General features: G+C 59.9%; 2 protein-coding genes across 8 annotated transcripts; both read left to right on the top strand.

Moving 5' to 3' along the window:
* The first annotated feature begins 75 nt into the window (after positions 1 to 75).
* On the top strand, positions 76 to 3,871 carry LOC127389746 (nascent polypeptide-associated complex subunit alpha, muscle-specific form-like). Of its 5 annotated transcripts, none has more exons than XM_051630564.1 (8): positions 76 to 817; positions 895 to 1,008; positions 1,346 to 1,471; positions 1,796 to 1,884; positions 2,289 to 2,390; positions 3,149 to 3,221; positions 3,437 to 3,508; positions 3,678 to 3,871. In XM_051630564.1, the coding sequence occupies exons 1-8, from the start codon at positions 97 to 99 to the stop codon at positions 3,731 to 3,733; spliced, it is 1,353 nt and encodes a 450-aa protein (XP_051486524.1). In that variant the 5' UTR covers positions 76 to 96; the 3' UTR covers positions 3,734 to 3,871. The 5 variants fall into 5 exon arrangements, with proteins under 5 accessions (XP_051486524.1, XP_051486523.1, XP_051486521.1 ...); XM_051630563.1 differs by having other exon boundaries at positions 1,796 to 1,909; positions 2,290 to 2,390; XM_051630561.1 differs by having other exon boundaries at positions 1,796 to 1,957; positions 2,290 to 2,390; positions 3,149 to 3,212.
* A 2,394-nt stretch (positions 3,872 to 6,265) lies between these two features.
* Positions 6,266 to 14,006, top strand: SLC7A3 (solute carrier family 7 member 3). 3 transcript variants are annotated; one of them, XM_051630505.1, is made up of 12 exons: positions 6,266 to 6,406; positions 8,527 to 8,935; positions 9,129 to 9,287; positions 9,374 to 9,554; positions 9,655 to 9,767; positions 10,704 to 10,926; positions 11,098 to 11,237; positions 11,317 to 11,419; positions 11,718 to 11,929; positions 12,566 to 12,732; positions 13,013 to 13,121; positions 13,231 to 14,006. In XM_051630505.1, exons 2-12 carry the CDS (start codon positions 8,566 to 8,568, stop codon positions 13,362 to 13,364), a joined length of 1,911 nt encoding a protein of 636 aa, XP_051486465.1. In that variant the 5' UTR covers positions 6,266 to 6,406; positions 8,527 to 8,565; the 3' UTR covers positions 13,365 to 14,006. The 3 variants fall into 3 exon arrangements, with proteins under 3 accessions (XP_051486465.1, XP_051486467.1, XP_051486466.1); XM_051630507.1 differs by lacking the exon at positions 6,266 to 6,406 and adding an exon at positions 7,020 to 7,035; XM_051630506.1 differs by lacking the exon at positions 6,266 to 6,406 and adding an exon at positions 7,704 to 8,403.
* The last annotated feature ends 586 nt before the right edge of the window (positions 14,007 to 14,592 follow it).

The following is a 14,592-nucleotide window of genomic DNA, read 5'->3' as shown; positions in this document are numbered from 1 at the left end:
GGGGGGCGGCGGCGGGCTGCGCTGGCCCTCCCCGGCGGCAGAGGGCGCTGCCGGCGGCGGCGGCGGGGGGCGCTGCGCGGGCGCGGCCGGGGCGGGATGTGGCGGCCGGAGCCGCAGCCCGCGGGGGAGGCCTCGCCGGGCTGTCCCGACCTGCTGCGCCACGCCGGCCGCCCGCGCTCCTCGCTCTCCCCGCTCTACCTCAGCTTCTTCGAGGAGGAGTGCCGCGCCATCGTCACCCGCCTGCGCCAAACCGCTGCGGCGGAAGCTTCGCCGGCCCCGGCAGAAGGCAGCGCCCTATGGCCCAACCCCGCCGGGCTTGTCACCTCCACGCCGCTGCGGGACTCGCCGCCCCTCAGCGAGGGAGCTCCGGACAGCGCCGCGCCCGCCACCCCCCCGAGCACGGGGGGCCGCGATGCCGCCACCCCCCTGGGCCCGGCCCGCGCGGAGCCCCCGGGCCTCCCGCAGCCCCCGGGCTTCCCGCAGCCCCCGAGCTTCCCGCAGCCCCCGGGCCTCCCGCAGCCCCCGGGCCTCCCGCAGCCCCCGGGCTTCCCGCAGCCCCCGGGCCTCCCGCAGCCCGCTGCCGGCGGCTGCCCCGGCTCCCAGCTCGCCTCTCCGCCGACCCAGCCCCGTAAGGTAGCGAGGCGTGGTGCCGGACAGCCCCCCAGCAGCAGGCTGGGCCCCGCGGCTCGGCCCCGCACCCCCTTTCGGTCCCCGGGCTGCGGCAGGCTGTCCCGGCCGCGGGCCTCCCTGGCTCTGCAGCTCCCCAGGGCCGGCAGGGCGCTCGGTGCCCCGCGGACCAGGCTCCCCCAGCCCGCAGGTGAGCCGGGTGGCTGGAGGGACTCGCAGCACGGCAACCTCCTCCCCGGCGCTGCGAAAACCCTCTCTCTTCCCCAGGTACCAAGCTGAAGACGACGCTGGCTGCCAAGTCTAGGCTGCCGCTCCCCGGCGGGGCTTTGCAGCTGGCACAACCTTCTGCTGTTCCCAAACCCGCCTCCCGGGACACAGAAAGTAATTCTGCACCCGTCAGATGCCTCACGCAAAGCAGGGAAGCTTGGGGGGGCTGATGCTGCAGCTGGAAGAGAGAAGGGGGAAGGCTGCAGCATGGGACGGGGACGGCATGGGGAGTGGGGTGTCCTTTGAAGCCGTGTAGGTGGGAGCCCAGGAAATGTACTCATGTCCCAAGTGCTGCTTGGAGCCCTCACCATATGGTCTTGAGGGTTGTGGTGGTGCTAGTGCCTATGGGCCTGGGACAGGCAGCCTGGCTGAGCCCCGTGCGGCTCTAGGAGAAGTGCTGTGTAGCTGCTTCGGGGTGGCAGCCTCTGTGCCTAATGTTTGTCCACTCTAGCTGCTGTCAAGGATGGAGGTCGCAGGCAGCCCTCCCAGAGGTTCTCTGCAGCAATTCCTGCTGTGGCATCTCGCTCCCGACTGCGGTCGCTGGGAAAAGTGCCTTCCCCCAAACGCTTTTGCCTTGGTAAGGGGGAATATGGGCAGAAGCCCTGGAAGCTCTGGTGTTGTGGGAGGGGGGACCTGCTGCCCTGGGGAGAATGTTCAGGTCTTGGCTGCAGAGTCAAGGCTGATCCTGGGGAAAGGACTGGAGTGGGCAGTGTGTGGTTGGACTCAGAGAAGGGGAAGGGAAAAGTGGAGCAGTAAGGCTAGGTAATGTCCTTTTCCCTGGAGAGGCACCCAGCAAAGAGCCTGAACAAATCTGGTTCTTTGACTCATCCATAGGTCAGGGAGTGGCCCTGGTTATTTCACTTTTCTGCCAGGGCACTCTCTGAGCTCTTTCATTTCCTAGACCCCACTTCAGGATCGACTACCCAGGAGCTGATGGGCAATAGGACCCAGGAGCTGATGGGCAATAGGACCCAGGAGCTGATGGGCAATAGGACCCAGGAGCTGATGGGCAATGGTGAGAGCAAAGAACAACTGGTTGCAGCAGGGACTGTCTTGGGAGCAGGTAAGCAGTAAGGAGGCATGGTCCCACGCAGGAATGGGAAGCTGGAGATTGCTTCCCTGTAGAGATGAGCTCCTCTGGAGCATTCCTGATGACTTCTGACTGCCAAGGGCCTGCTGCAAACCATGCATCTTGTGAGTGTAGTAGAGTGAGGATGGTCTGTATTTCTGTGTTGGGCTCTGGTGGGTTCTCATCTTGTGTTGGGGTAAACATGGGGAAACGTGGGCAGTTGGCAGCTGCTTGTTGGGCAGAGCCAGTCCCCAGCCTGTGGCCTGGTTGAAGAGGGTCTGGGGATGGCAGTTATGTTCCTGGTGGTGACTCTTCTCCTTTCACAGGTAAGGCTGACCAGACATGGGTGTGTGTGGAGTCTTCTTTTTCTAACAAGTTGGCCCCTGGCCCGGCTCCAGGCTGTGGGGATGGAGTCCCTGCTGAGCAGGTAAGAGCCAGCTGTGTCCTGGCACCATGGAACACTGGTCAGCCAGTGGCTTGGCTCAGCTGTGCCAGAGGTGGGAGATGATGGAACCTGAGGCTGCCAATTTCTGGGCTGCTGCCTGAGTGGTTTTAGCCTTTCTCTGGGGTTCACACAAGACTTGTGCATTTGCTGCATGGCTCTACTACCCCTCCAGTGCTCAGGGGACTGCAGGCTTCCATCCAGTTAATTTTTTTAAGGGGCTTTTGAAAGATGCACACCCCCTGTGGCTTGTGGTTTCACTTTCATACCTCCTGACATGCTGAACATGTCCCCAGGACAGAGTGATGAGAGTTTGCAGCAAGTTGAGGCTTCAGGGTGTGAAACCTGCAAAATATGTTGGTCTGTTTTCCAGCAGTTTTAGGGTGCCATGGCTGTGGCTGTGTCCTGGCAAAGGGATCCTTGTGACCCAGGAGTGCTGGCAGTTGCTCACTGACAAGCAGCCAGCAGCTCCTTTGCCAGGCATGGCTGCTGCCAGGAACACACCCTGGCTGTTGGCCCGTGGGTGCTGCACCAGTGCCAGGCTCCTGAGGCAGGGGGTGAATGTCAAAATGGGGCCCTGCTCTGATATGCTGAAGAGGGTGAGCAGGGCTCCCCAGGCTCAAGAACCATGGGTGTGCGTGTGCTGCCTGCAGAGGTACTGCTCCTCTGCAGGAAGGGCTGTGGTGGGGCTGAGCTGCAGGGCACTGCACCCCTGTGTCACACTTACACCCTGTTCTCACCAGTCTGCAGGTGATGAGCTGTCCCAGGAGCTAAAGCGTGTAAAGAATGAGCTGGAGCGAGTGAAGGGTGAGCTTGGTACGTGGCACTGGCTGTTCTGGGGGCTGTGGAGCACCCACAATCCAGATGACACCCCTGCACTTGCCCCTAGAGCCCAGGGCCTGCAGCTCCCCAGGGATGGGGCTGACTTCTTGTTCAGGCATAGAGCAGGATCCCAGCTGTTGCTCCAGAGGGTCTGGGGGTGAGGTGTTCAGGACAGGCTGAGCACACACCTACTTGTCTCCTGCCTGCAGCTGACAAGACTGCCCAGTGTGAAGCCTATTGCCAGGTGATCTCCTCCTTGAAGGCTCAGCTCAGAGCAGCAGGTATGTTCCCTCACTGGGGCGAGCCCTCATCCCTGGGCAAGCTGCAAGGATGTTCTGGTGATCCCTTGCCAGTGCAGCTGAGGGAAGGGACAAAGCTCGTGGCCTTCTCTGTGAGGGAGGTGCTGAGTGCTAGGAGCAGCAGTGCTTTGATGCTGCTGTTGCTTCCCAGGAATCTGTCCAGAAGATGCAGCAATGGAGGAGAGTGGTGGCCTGGGGAAAGACTGACAGCTTGCATACAGGGACAGATTCAACAGCCCCTTGTTTGGCCACCCGAGCCACTGGACCAGTTACATTTTTGGAGCTCTTGAATGATTGAATTTTTCACCTCCTTGTATTTAAAATAAAGGTGTCTTTTTCTGGCAATGCTTTCTGTCTGCTGGGGTAGGGCCAGTGCCCAGTGCTGCCCACTGTTCTTCCAAGGGCTAGACAGAAAGGGCAGTTCTGTGGCTGGTTCTGCTCAAGGTCTGTTGTGTGGAAGAGGTGAGTGCTGGTGGATGGAGGCACATCGTGACTCTGGGGAAGCCTTTCTGGACAAAGCTGGTGCTTCCAGGCAGGATGCTTGGATGTATGGTGGTGACAGGCAGCCAGATGGGCAGGTTTCTGCCTTCAACTACCTTCATGTTGGATATGGGAAGAGCCAGTGCTGGCAGGTGACACATTAGGCTTCTGTAGCTGTTTGCTGCTGCTTCACATTTAGCTGCTGGCTCTTGTCTGGGGGCAGGTGATGGGGAAGCAGCACTTGAGACTCAGTCCCTCACTGTTCCTGCTTGCCAGGACTAGGAGCCCTGCCCTGCTGCCTTTTCTTTGCTGTAGGGTGGTGCAGGCACCTTGTGCTGCCTTACGTCTAGGTGAGGCCCTATAGAGTCAGTGGCCTTGGGAGCCTGGAGAGGTCCCAGTTGACTGGAAGCTGGCAAAAGTTTTCAAGAAGGCTAAGAAGGAAGAACTTGGCAATTACAGACCTGTCGCTTTCACTTCAGTGCTTGGTAAAATTATGGAGGAAGTTACTTTGGGAGTAACTCAGACCTTGGTCATAGCCAGCAGGGGTTCACAAGGGGAAATCTCTGCTTAGCCAACTTAATTTTCTTTTATGACAAGGTTATGGAAATGATCTGGATGTAGGAATTGAATGTAAGTTTGGTGCCACTGGATGATGCTCTTAGTCACATGCTTTATTTTTAGGTAGTCCTATGAGGAGCAGGAAGTTGGACTTGATGATCTTTATGGGTGCCTTCCAACTTGAGATATTCTCTGATTCTATTTTCCAGTTGTGAAAGGTGATGGGTCTCCAAGGGCTGATTCAGATCTGTTTCTGCAGGCCTCCTTTCTGGGCTGGGGTCACCTCTTACCCTCCTTGGCACTGGCTAGGCATGCCCCACCACTATCTGTCTTCCTGCCTCTCCTGTCAGGACATGCACTTGGCTTGCTCCATGTCTTTGCCTGCTCCCAACCCTTGGCCTGTGCTGCTGGATCAGGGCCCCGAATGGGGAGGAGAGAGCGGTAGGTGAGGATGGGACGCTGTGAAGATGGATGTGGAACTGTGTGTGATGTCTAGATCACGCGTTTGGTGCCCTGGTGCTGCTCCCTGCTCGAAACTGCCTCCCGACGGCTGCTGTCGCAAGAGGATTTCTGGGAATAGGCGAGTCATGGTGTCACTTCCCTCTCGCTGCTCTGGGTACCCAGCCTCTGCCTGGCTGGGCAGGGCATCTCCAGCGGATCCTGCTGTGCCTGCAGCGCTGCGGGTCCTGCACACGGAGCCGCGGTGCTGCCCGCCCTGCTGCAGGCAGCGGGGTTAGGCCCAGGCAGATCCTGCCTGCTTCAGGCAGCCCAAGAAGGAGCAGGGAGCCTGGGCGCCAACAGCTCGGCTGCGGGGCAGTCCCGGATCTCGATCGCTTCCTTCCTGGTGCGGAACGTGCGGGCGGGAAGGGGAAGGGGCTGAGCCACGGTTCATTCATCTGCAAGGGCTGAGAGCAGGAAAGTCTGTGCCACTGCCTGGCAGCTGTGCTGCACTGCTGCGGTTTGCATCACGTTGAGGTCATTTTGTCGAGTGGAGCCTTTTCTTCTCCCCAGCCCCTTGTATGTGCATCCCCGGGAAAGGTGGAGTGGGCAGGCACCCGGTGCCTAAGAGAAGCTGGCTCGCTTCCCGGAATCGCTGCCTGTTTTGACATGGAGACGCTGGATTGCATCAGGAGAAGATTTCTGGACAGCGGGTCCCAGGCTGTGTGCTGGAGAGAAGGGTGCTGGCTGTCGCCTCACCACTGTCTCCCGGCCCGATTGCCAAACAGTTCTCCCGCAACTGGTGTTTCCCATCATTTAGAACCTGTTGCCCCGGTAGCTGAGCAGGCTGTAGCGGAGCAGCGTGGGTGCTGGCAGGGACGCGGAGCACGTGGGGATTAGAGCCCCGGGCTGAGCTCCGGCCACGGCCTCCCCACCGCTCGCCTCGCTCCCGGCCCCAAGTGGGACAGGGTCTGGGCTCTGCCCTGCTGGTACATCTGCGCTCGGGGGACCCTCAGCCGCCCTTCCCGGGGGAGCACGGCTGATGCTGCTGGCAGCACAGCTGCTCGTCCCTTGTCCGCTTGCCTGGTCCCCGGCCCGGCGCCATTTATGACTTGAATGTATGTTATTCAAGAATCTGGAGGCAGGCAGGGCGGGAGGAACCGGGAGCGGGAGGGGCTGGGAGGGGACGGGCTCCCCCGCACCCTGCGCGGGGCTGGCTCCGCTCGGGGCGGGTCTGCGGGTGTTTCCGGGGCTCGGCTCAGGGGCTGTGCGCTTCAGCATCCGGCGAGAGCCGCCAATCTCTTCGGCGGAAGCGGTCGCACCTCGGGGACGAGACGAGCGAAGCTAAACGGGACCGTACCGGAGCGAACCGAGCCGAACCGAGTCTTCCCGAGCCGAGCCGAGGTGAGCCGTGCCGCCGGTGAGCCGCGGTGGGCGGAGCCTGACGCAACCGGTGCCGCGCTTGCATCAGCCGCCGCCCGCACGTGGGGCCGGTGCGGGGGGATCTCCCGCGGCGCCCCGTCCCGGTCCCGCCGTACCCGGACCAGCACCGGACTCCCGGCAGGACGGAGTGTGGCTGGCAGCTCCCCGGGGCTAAAAGATGCTCCTTCGTGGGCTGGCGTGAGGGTCCCGAGCGGGGACTGGCGGTCCCCGGTACCTGCCCGGGATGCGGAGGGTGGCGGGATGCGGGGGGCAGCAGGATGCGGCGGGGAGCAGCAGGATGCGGCGGGCAGCGGGAGGCTCCTGCCCGCGGAACCTGTCGCTCCTCTCTGCCTGCCCGTAGCCAACCGCCAGCTCTCGGTTTCGGGAGCCAGTGTGACAGCGTGGCTTTCTGCGAGGCACCTCTCTGGCCGTGGGCTGAACGGAGCCAGCCCACCCGCCTGGGCAGCTTTGCCTACGCCGGATCTGACGGATGCGGGTCTGTGTGCTTAGCGCGTTCCTTTCCCCGGGCACGTCGAATCCCAGCGCAGCAGGGCCCGCGGGGGCTGGGAAGGGGACACTGCCCCTCATCTTCCTGCTCGGTGCCGCTCGAGGTTTGTTCTCTGCGCTGCTTGGGGAATAAGAGCTGAGCACGTTTCTGCTGCCAGCCCGGTGCTTGCAGTTTGCAGAGCTCGCGTCCGGCGTCAGAAATCCTTGGAGCAATCGGGCAGCACTGAGAGAGGCAGCCGGAGCTGTCCGGGCAGTGGCAGAGGAGAGTGACAGTGCTGGGACACTTCTTTCCTCGGCCCCTTGGGCCAAGGCCGAATGTGGCACATGCTAGCTCAGGAGGAGGTTTTTGGCAGAAATGGGCTGGTTTGCTGGTTTTGGAGAAGCAGCCGAGCTGGTGGCTGCCACTGCAACCCTGGCAATCCCCCTCAGTGAAAAAGGGTCACTGGAAGAAGGTACATTTAGATTGGATATTAGGAAGAAATTCTTCACTGTCAGGGTGGTGAGACACTGCCACAGGTTGCCCAGGGAAGCTGTTGATGTCCCATCCCTGGAAGTGTTCAAGGGCATGCTGGATGAGGCTTGGAGCAACCTGTTGTAGCGAGAGCTGTCTCTGCCCATGCAGGGGCGTTGGAACTAGATGATCTTTAATGTTCCTTTCACCCCAAAACATTCTATGATTCTATGATTCTATGACAGCTGTCCTCCTGTGTCCTTACACTGATCCGTACAACGTGGTGTCCGTGCTGCGCTGGGCCCCTGGCTGGAGCGTGTTTCATTTCCCAGTGAAGGGAGCAGCTGGTGGGGAGAAGGCATTGGTGGGAAGGTGGTCCAGAGCTAGGCACAGGGTGCCAGCTATGGCCATGGGCTTTGGAAGATGCTTTTTTGTGACTCCTCTTATGCTGTACCAGCCTAAGGTGCTGTACCACAGGGTGCTTGTCTCCCCGAGATTTTTGGGGATGGATGGCTGCTGTGAGCAAGAGGAGTGGAGGTGTCAAATATTTAGGGTGACTGCTGCCTGTGGAGTGTGCTGGCCATGCCTCCCTGACAAGGGTGTAGTGCAGATGCTGGAAAAATATGATGCAAATAAGGAAAGGCCACATCCCAGTGAGTCAGCCCAGCCTGCCAACTGCTCTGCTGGACGAATGCTTTGTCTCCCTGCCAGCTGCAGCACGCCCACACACCAGGCCAGAGGGTTGTGACAGCAGTCAAGTTTGGGCTGAGTGATCTCCAGGCTGCCCAATCAGTTGCTGGTAGACAGTGGACAAGCTCTGGGGTGTGTCTGGAGGTTCTGTGGTGGGAACCACACATGGCTTGTGCAATGAGCCTATTTCCCAGCATAGACTCCTTGGGTTCATCTCTTACTTGCTGTGCTGGTGCAGGGGCTGTGCAGGTGGGGTGTGCACAGCCCCATGGTGCCTTGGAGGGAGCTTCCATGGTCTCTACCCCACCAGTGTGACGGGAACTTGGTGCTGGTGAGTTGGCTGGGAGCAAGCACAGCTCCTGTGGGCATCATTGCTTGCTCTTCTCCCTGCAATGTGGATCCTGCTGCCTTCAGGACACTGAGCTTCATGCTCCTACGGTCTCTTCTCTTGCAGGGGTTTTGAGCAGTTGAGCACCACCTGCAAGAGGACAAGATGTTTGGGGGAAAAATGACCAGTATTGGGAAGAAGTTGATCCGCCGGCGCGTGGTGGATCTGAGCTCCGAGGACACACGTTTCGCTCGCTGCCTCTCCACACTGGACCTCATAGCCCTGGGTGTGGGCAGCACCCTAGGAGCTGGCGTGTACGTGCTGGCCGGGGAAGTGGCCAAGGACATGGCTGGTCCCTCCATTGTCCTCTGCTTCCTGGTGGCTGCACTCTCATCGGTACTGGCCGGACTCTGCTATGCAGAGTTTGGGGCCCGCGTCCCCAAGACTGGCTCTGCCTACCTCTACAGCTATGTCACCGTTGGTGAGATCTGGGCTTTCACAACAGGCTGGAACCTCATCCTCTCCTACGTGATAGGTACGGGGCTGGGTAGGGTGCCCAGGCTCCTTTCAGCACCACACTGGCAGTGTGAGGGGCTCATGGGGCAGGGTGTGGTGCTACAGGAGCAGGGTGTGGGGTGCAAGCAGCAGGGAGGTGGATGCCAGGGTGGGGGTGGCCAGTGTTGCTCTGCTCTGGGCTCAGGCTGATGCACAGATTTGCCATCAACCAGGTACGGCCAGCGTGGCTCGAGCCTGGAGTGCAGCATTTGACAACATAATTGGCAACCACATCTCCACCTTCTTCATGAACACGACCACAATGCACCTGCCAGGAGTGCTGGCCAAGCACCCGGACTTCTTTGCCGTGATTCTGATTGGTCTGCTCACTGGTGAGTGTGTAGGAACAGCTCTGTGGCACCACAGGTGGTGGCATGGGAGCCTAGCAGGTCCCCACTCACCCCTTCTATCCTCACAGTGCTGCTGGCCTTTGGCGTCAGTGAATCTGCCCTTGTGAACAAAATCTTCACGGCAGTGAACCTGGTGGTGCTGGGCTTTGTCATCATCGCTGGCTTTGTGAAGGGAGACATCAAGAACTGGCAGCTCTCGGTGGAGGACTACATCAACCGCTCACATGTGGGCCCGCTGCTTGACGTCCGGTGAGGAGATCAACCGTGCCAGGCCAGGGTCTGGCACAGGGCTGCCACCTGCCCCGCTGCCCGTGCACCCCACAGCAGCTCTCTCCTCCCTCATTTCCAGGAAAGAAAAGTTTGGCTCTGGTGGGTTTGTCCCCTTTGGACTGGAAGGGATCCTGACCGGGGCTGCCACCTGTTTCTATGCCTTCGTGGGCTTTGACTGCATCGCCACCACAGGTACCACCTTGGATGAGGGCAGCATGGACATTTCCCCAGCACAGTTGGCAGCTGGCTGGGACCTGCCAGGGAGGATGCTCCATGGTGTGGGAAACAGCCCTTCCCACTGCTCCTGGGAGGTTTCCCCATGGTGGCTCTGTCCCCAGCTGGGCTAGGACAAAAGGATTCACTGCCTGCCCTGCCCTAGGAAAAGGGCCTCCCCACAATGTGTGGTGGGAGCAGGGCTGCACCCTGTCTGTGCCAACAGCTCCCGGGGCAGTGGGGAGCCCTTCTGCAGCCAAGGCAAGGCTGATGCCTCCTGGTTATTTCCCAGCTTCAAGCAATGTTTTTCTAAAAGAATTGAGTTAATGCAGGACTGCTGCTCTCTGGAGCACAGGGAGCCTGCTTAATTTCCTCATTCCTCCAGGAATCTACTTAGTGGGTGGCTGGTACAGGCTGTGCTGCCTGTTGCTTCCCGCCCCCAGGGGCTCCTCAGCAGCCACCTCCTTTCATCCTATGGCAGCTGCCCTGCTCCTTGCCAAGGAGCAGCCTGGTGCAGCAGGAGAGCGTGCCTTTGCAAAGGCCAGGGGCATGAGGCATGACAGCTGTGTAGCTGTGCCCGTGCACACAGAGGATCTGCATTCAGTGGGCTCTCTGGGAGTTGCTGGTGGGAGCAGAGAGCTGGTGCGGCCCAGGGCGCTGCAAGCCCAGCTGCTGGGCAGCTGCATGCCTGGAAGCCAGGGCTGCAGCCACACACCTCTGCTCTCAGCAGTGTCAAAGCCTCTGCCAGCGCAGCAGCGTGGCTGGGGACACCCTCTCCTCTCTAACGGGCCCTGCCTGCTGCTGCCCAGCCCCAGGCTGGCATGGGAAGTGCCTGCTGGGGCTTGTCCCTTGGGACCAGTCGCCCTGCACGCTGCCGTGGAGCAGGGTTGGACACTGCCTCTTGTCTCTGCACAGGGGAGGAAGCCAGGAACCCACAGCGCTCCATTCCCATTGGCATCATTGTGTCCCTCCTCATCTGCTTCGTGGCTTATTTTGGGGTCTCTGCAGCCCTGACCCTCATGGTGCCCTACTTCCTTCTGAACAAGGAAAGCCCGCTGCCTGAGGCTTTCAAGGCGGTGGGCTGGGAGCCTGCCCGCTACGCAGTTGCTGTCGGCTCACTCTGTGCCCTCTCCACCAGGTAGGACTGGCTCCAGCCCTGGCACAGCATGGAGACCAGCAGCATGTGTCCCAGCTGGGCTGGGGGTTTGGCCGGTCTGGCTGCTGTCCTGCTCAGCCGGTCTCATCCTGTCTGGGTGATGGGTGTGTTCAGCTTGCCTGACAGGCCCTGAGCCGTCTCTCCCCACGGCAGCTTGCTGGGCTCCATGTTCCCCATGCCCCGTGTGATCTATGCCATGGCAGAGGATGGGCTGCTCTTCAAGTTCCTCTCCAGCATCAACAGCCGCACGAAAACCCCTCTGTTAGCCACCATCACTTCAGGGTTCCTTGCGGGTGAGGCTCCCAGCTGCCACCTGACACTTGGCACCACGGCAGTCTGGAGCCGTGCTCATGCTGCGTGTCCTTGTTGCAGCGGTGATGGCCTTCCTGCTTGACCTGAAGGACCTGGTGGACCTCATGTCAATTGGCACGCTGCTGGCTTACTCCCTGGTGGCAGTGTGCGTGCTCATCCTCCGGTGAGTGCCTCCTCTTAGGGGCAGTGCCTGTGGTGAATGTGCTTGCACTGAGCCTGGAGCTTGTGGCCACAGCTTTTTCCGAGGGAGACACAGCCTGGAGAAGCAACAAGCCCCCAAGATGGAGGCCACTCAAGAGCCCGTGTGATGTCTCTGGCCACATCTGTGGGGTGGCCGTTGTGGGGCTGCTGTTGGAGCAGCATGAGGGCTGGAGGAGTGGGAGGATATGAGGGTGCTGCCCACTGTCCCCCTGGGCTGGGAAGTTCGTTGGGCTCCCCTGCAGCTTGTCCCATCTGCTCAGGTACCAGTTCGGGCAGCTGAACTCCTCAAAGGCCATGGAAATGCTGGAGCTGACTGGAAACGAGGAGGAGAGGGTGGTGATGAACCCAGCCATCACTGCTGCCAGTGCCCAGCAGAAAGAGACATTGTCCCTGGCGATGCTCTTCAACCCACCCACAGACACCCCCACTGCGCTCTCGGGGCGCATCGTCTACATCTGTGTCTCAGTCATTGGTGAGTGAGCAGGAGCTGATGGTTGGTGTCCCCTCCTGCCAGGGGCTGGAGCATTTTGGTGTGTCTTTGCAAAGCTGGGAGGGGATGGTGGGCACGCTGGGCAGAGGAGGGGACTCGGCAACACAGATGCTGCTGGCAGCACCAGTGGGTGCTGGACGTGTTCTGTCTTGAGCAGGGTGCCAAGTGCTGGGGTTTCAGGTGCCTGAGGGTTGATGGAGGACATGGGGTTAGATACTGAGCCAGGCATGTGCAGGTGGACATGGGAGTTCCCTGTGACATTCCTGGCCCAGGGTGACCACCCAGCAAGGGTGTCTTGACCCCCTGAGAGCACTCAGGCTCAGCCAGCGAGGTTTGATCTGTCCAACAATAGCTTCATTGTGCAGCCAGAATGGGGCAGCTCAGCCAGGTCTGGGTAAGTATCTGAGCTGGGTTTGAGCTCAGGTGAGTCCAGGCTCTCCTCAGCTTGCAAGGCTGGCAAGTTTGCACAGCAAAGAACTTTCCTGAGACTTTGGGGAGCGTGTGCTGGACCCATATCTGACCAAGAGGTGCAAGTGCCTCAGCCCAGCTGTTGGTGAGGCTGGGCATCCCATGGAGGCCATGTGCCGTGCAGCCCCCTGACTGCCCCCTCTCTTGCAGCTACACTGATCACAGTCATCTGCGTGGTCCTGACTCTTAAGGTGACTGCACTGAAGGAGGCCAATGTGGGCTGGATTGTGGCCCTGGTGCTGCTCCTTGTGGCTCTGCTCATTCCCATCATCATCGTTTGGAGGCAGCCACAGAGCAACGTGCGGTTGAACTTCAAAGTGAGTGCAGCCCCCAGCACCTCAGTGTCTGCACCCCTGTGGGCCCCTAGCAGGGTCTGGGCCATTGCAGGGTCTGCCAGGGCTTGCTGCTGGGCAGTCACTATCCAGGAAAGCCCAGGGCCCTGAGACACAGCTCTCTGAGATGCAGTCCCTTGTCATGGAAGTGCCAGGGTCTTCTAGGCTGTAGCAGGGGTGGGATCCCTCTGCAGCCAGAAGCATCCTCGGAGCCTGGCCAGGTCCCTCAAGGCACAGCTGACACTGCACCTCTTGTCCCTCACAGGTGCCTTTCCTCCCACTCCTGCCGGTCTTCAGCATCTTCGTTAACATCCTGCTGATGGTACAGTTAAGTGCTGGCACCTGGGTGCGTTTTGCCATCTGGATGGCTCTGGGTAGGTGTCCTGCAGAGGGGAACGTGGTGCCTGCAGCATCTTCCCTTGAGGGGGTGTGTTACCCTGGTAGCCCACTGCTGTGCATTTCATTGTGGAAACTGTCCTGCAGGTTTTATAATTTACTTTGGCTATGGGATTCGGAACAGCGTGGAAGGGAAAAACACGGAGGAGCCCCGTGCCACAGTAGAAAAGCCTCTGCACCACCCTGGACTGGACCTTAGCCCTGGGGCTGCGGCAGTCTGAGGAACTAGGCACCAACACTCCATGGACCTCTGCCAGTATTCCCGCTCAGGGTACAAGATTGTGATCCACACGGTCCCGAAATCAGGACCGTGGAGCCAGTCTTGCCCTGCCCTTTCCCCTCACAGAGCAGAGGTCAGGGAGATGAATCCCTGGGCCGGGTGGGAGCACTGGTCCATCCTCCCAATGCTGCCATGGGGCAGTGACACCAGTACAACCCTCCCACCATGGAAGCTGCTGTCAGAAGTGCTGCTTTCCCTGCGCACAGCAGGCCCCGTGTGGTGGTGCAGCTGTATTTGTTCTGTCTGTCCATGTGGCTGTGGTCACCACCTGCTCTCCATGCTTTCCACGTGCTGGGCGTGTACATGGCACCTATGGCTGAAGCTGTGCAACGAGCCCTGGGACGCTCATTCTGGTACTGCCAGCTGTCCAGTGCTCCAGCACGGGACTGGAAGCTGGGGCAGGTTGGGGCTCAGCTGGCCAAAACCCTCTCTGTGCCTGGGATTTGCATCCCACCCTGAGCCCCATGCTGCCCTGGCCATGCTGTTTGGTGTGAGCAACTAGTTCAGGTGTCTGTGAAGATGTCCACAGTGTATCCGTACCCATGTCCAGCCTTGTAGGCCTTTGTATAATTGGTATTTTAATGTCAACTTTTATACCTATTAAACAAAATGTTTTTTAAGTGCTTGGCTCTGTTGGTCCTGTGGCATCTTGTGTTAATGCTCTGTGGTCATGGACCCCTCCAGACAGGACCCCATGTGCTACTGGGCTGGATGCCAGGCTGGTGCCAGCACAGGGCAGGGCCTGGCCACAGCTGGCTGTGCTGGGTGAGCTCCCTGCCAAAAACCTGCCAGCTGGAGCCACCAACCCTCTCACTGTCCAGGAACCATGGAGCAGTGCTCCAGAGCAGCTCAACCCAGCACTGCTGGTACCTGTGGGCAGGACACCATCCTGCCATAGCCCCACCCTGCAGGCCTTGTGCTGCTTGGGACTGTGTCACCATGTCCCAGGGCAGCAGCTGCAGTAAAGACCTTGGATATATCTCCTGGAAGCTCCAGTAGTGGCCTGCAGAGGAAGCACGGCCAGGAGCTGGACTGTATCCATGTGAGAATATGATGATTTCCCTGATTCTGGTATGGTCTAAATCAACCATGACAGACTGTTTTGCAAAATAAACTAATTTAGGGCAGATGCAACTTGCGTGGTTTTGGTGTCTCTCCCTGTTTATTGG

The sequence above is a fragment of the Apus apus genome, chromosome 12, assembly GCF_020740795.1.
Source record: "Apus apus isolate bApuApu2 chromosome 12, bApuApu2.pri.cur, whole genome shotgun sequence".
In the NCBI taxonomy this organism is placed as follows: domain Eukaryota; kingdom Metazoa; phylum Chordata; class Aves; order Apodiformes; family Apodidae; genus Apus; species Apus apus.
This window is presented reverse-complemented; position numbering and strand designations above follow the sequence as displayed.

Bases quoted from the DNA above. Each gene is read 5' to 3' on its own strand.
- LOC127389746 (XM_051630560.1), top strand. From the start codon at position 97: ATGTGGCGGCCGGAGCCGCAGCCCGCGGGGGAGGCCTCGCCGGGCTGT. The intron at 1,009-1,345 runs GTAATTCTGCAC...TGTCCACTCTAG, and splicing joins CGCCTCCCGGGACACAGAAA to CTGCTGTCAAGGATGGAGGT. The intron at 1,472-1,795 runs GTAAGGGGGAAT...TTCATTTCCTAG, and splicing joins CCCCAAACGCTTTTGCCTTG to ACCCCACTTCAGGATCGACT.
- SLC7A3 (XM_051630505.1), top strand. From the start codon at position 8,566: ATGTTTGGGGGAAAAATGACCAGTATTGGGAAGAAGTTGATCCGCCGG. The intron at 9,768-10,703 runs GTACCACCTTGG...GTCTCTGCACAG, and splicing joins TGACTGCATCGCCACCACAG to GGGAGGAAGCCAGGAACCCA. The intron at 11,420-11,717 runs GTGAGTGCCTCC...CCATCTGCTCAG, and splicing joins GTGTGCGTGCTCATCCTCCG to GTACCAGTTCGGGCAGCTGA.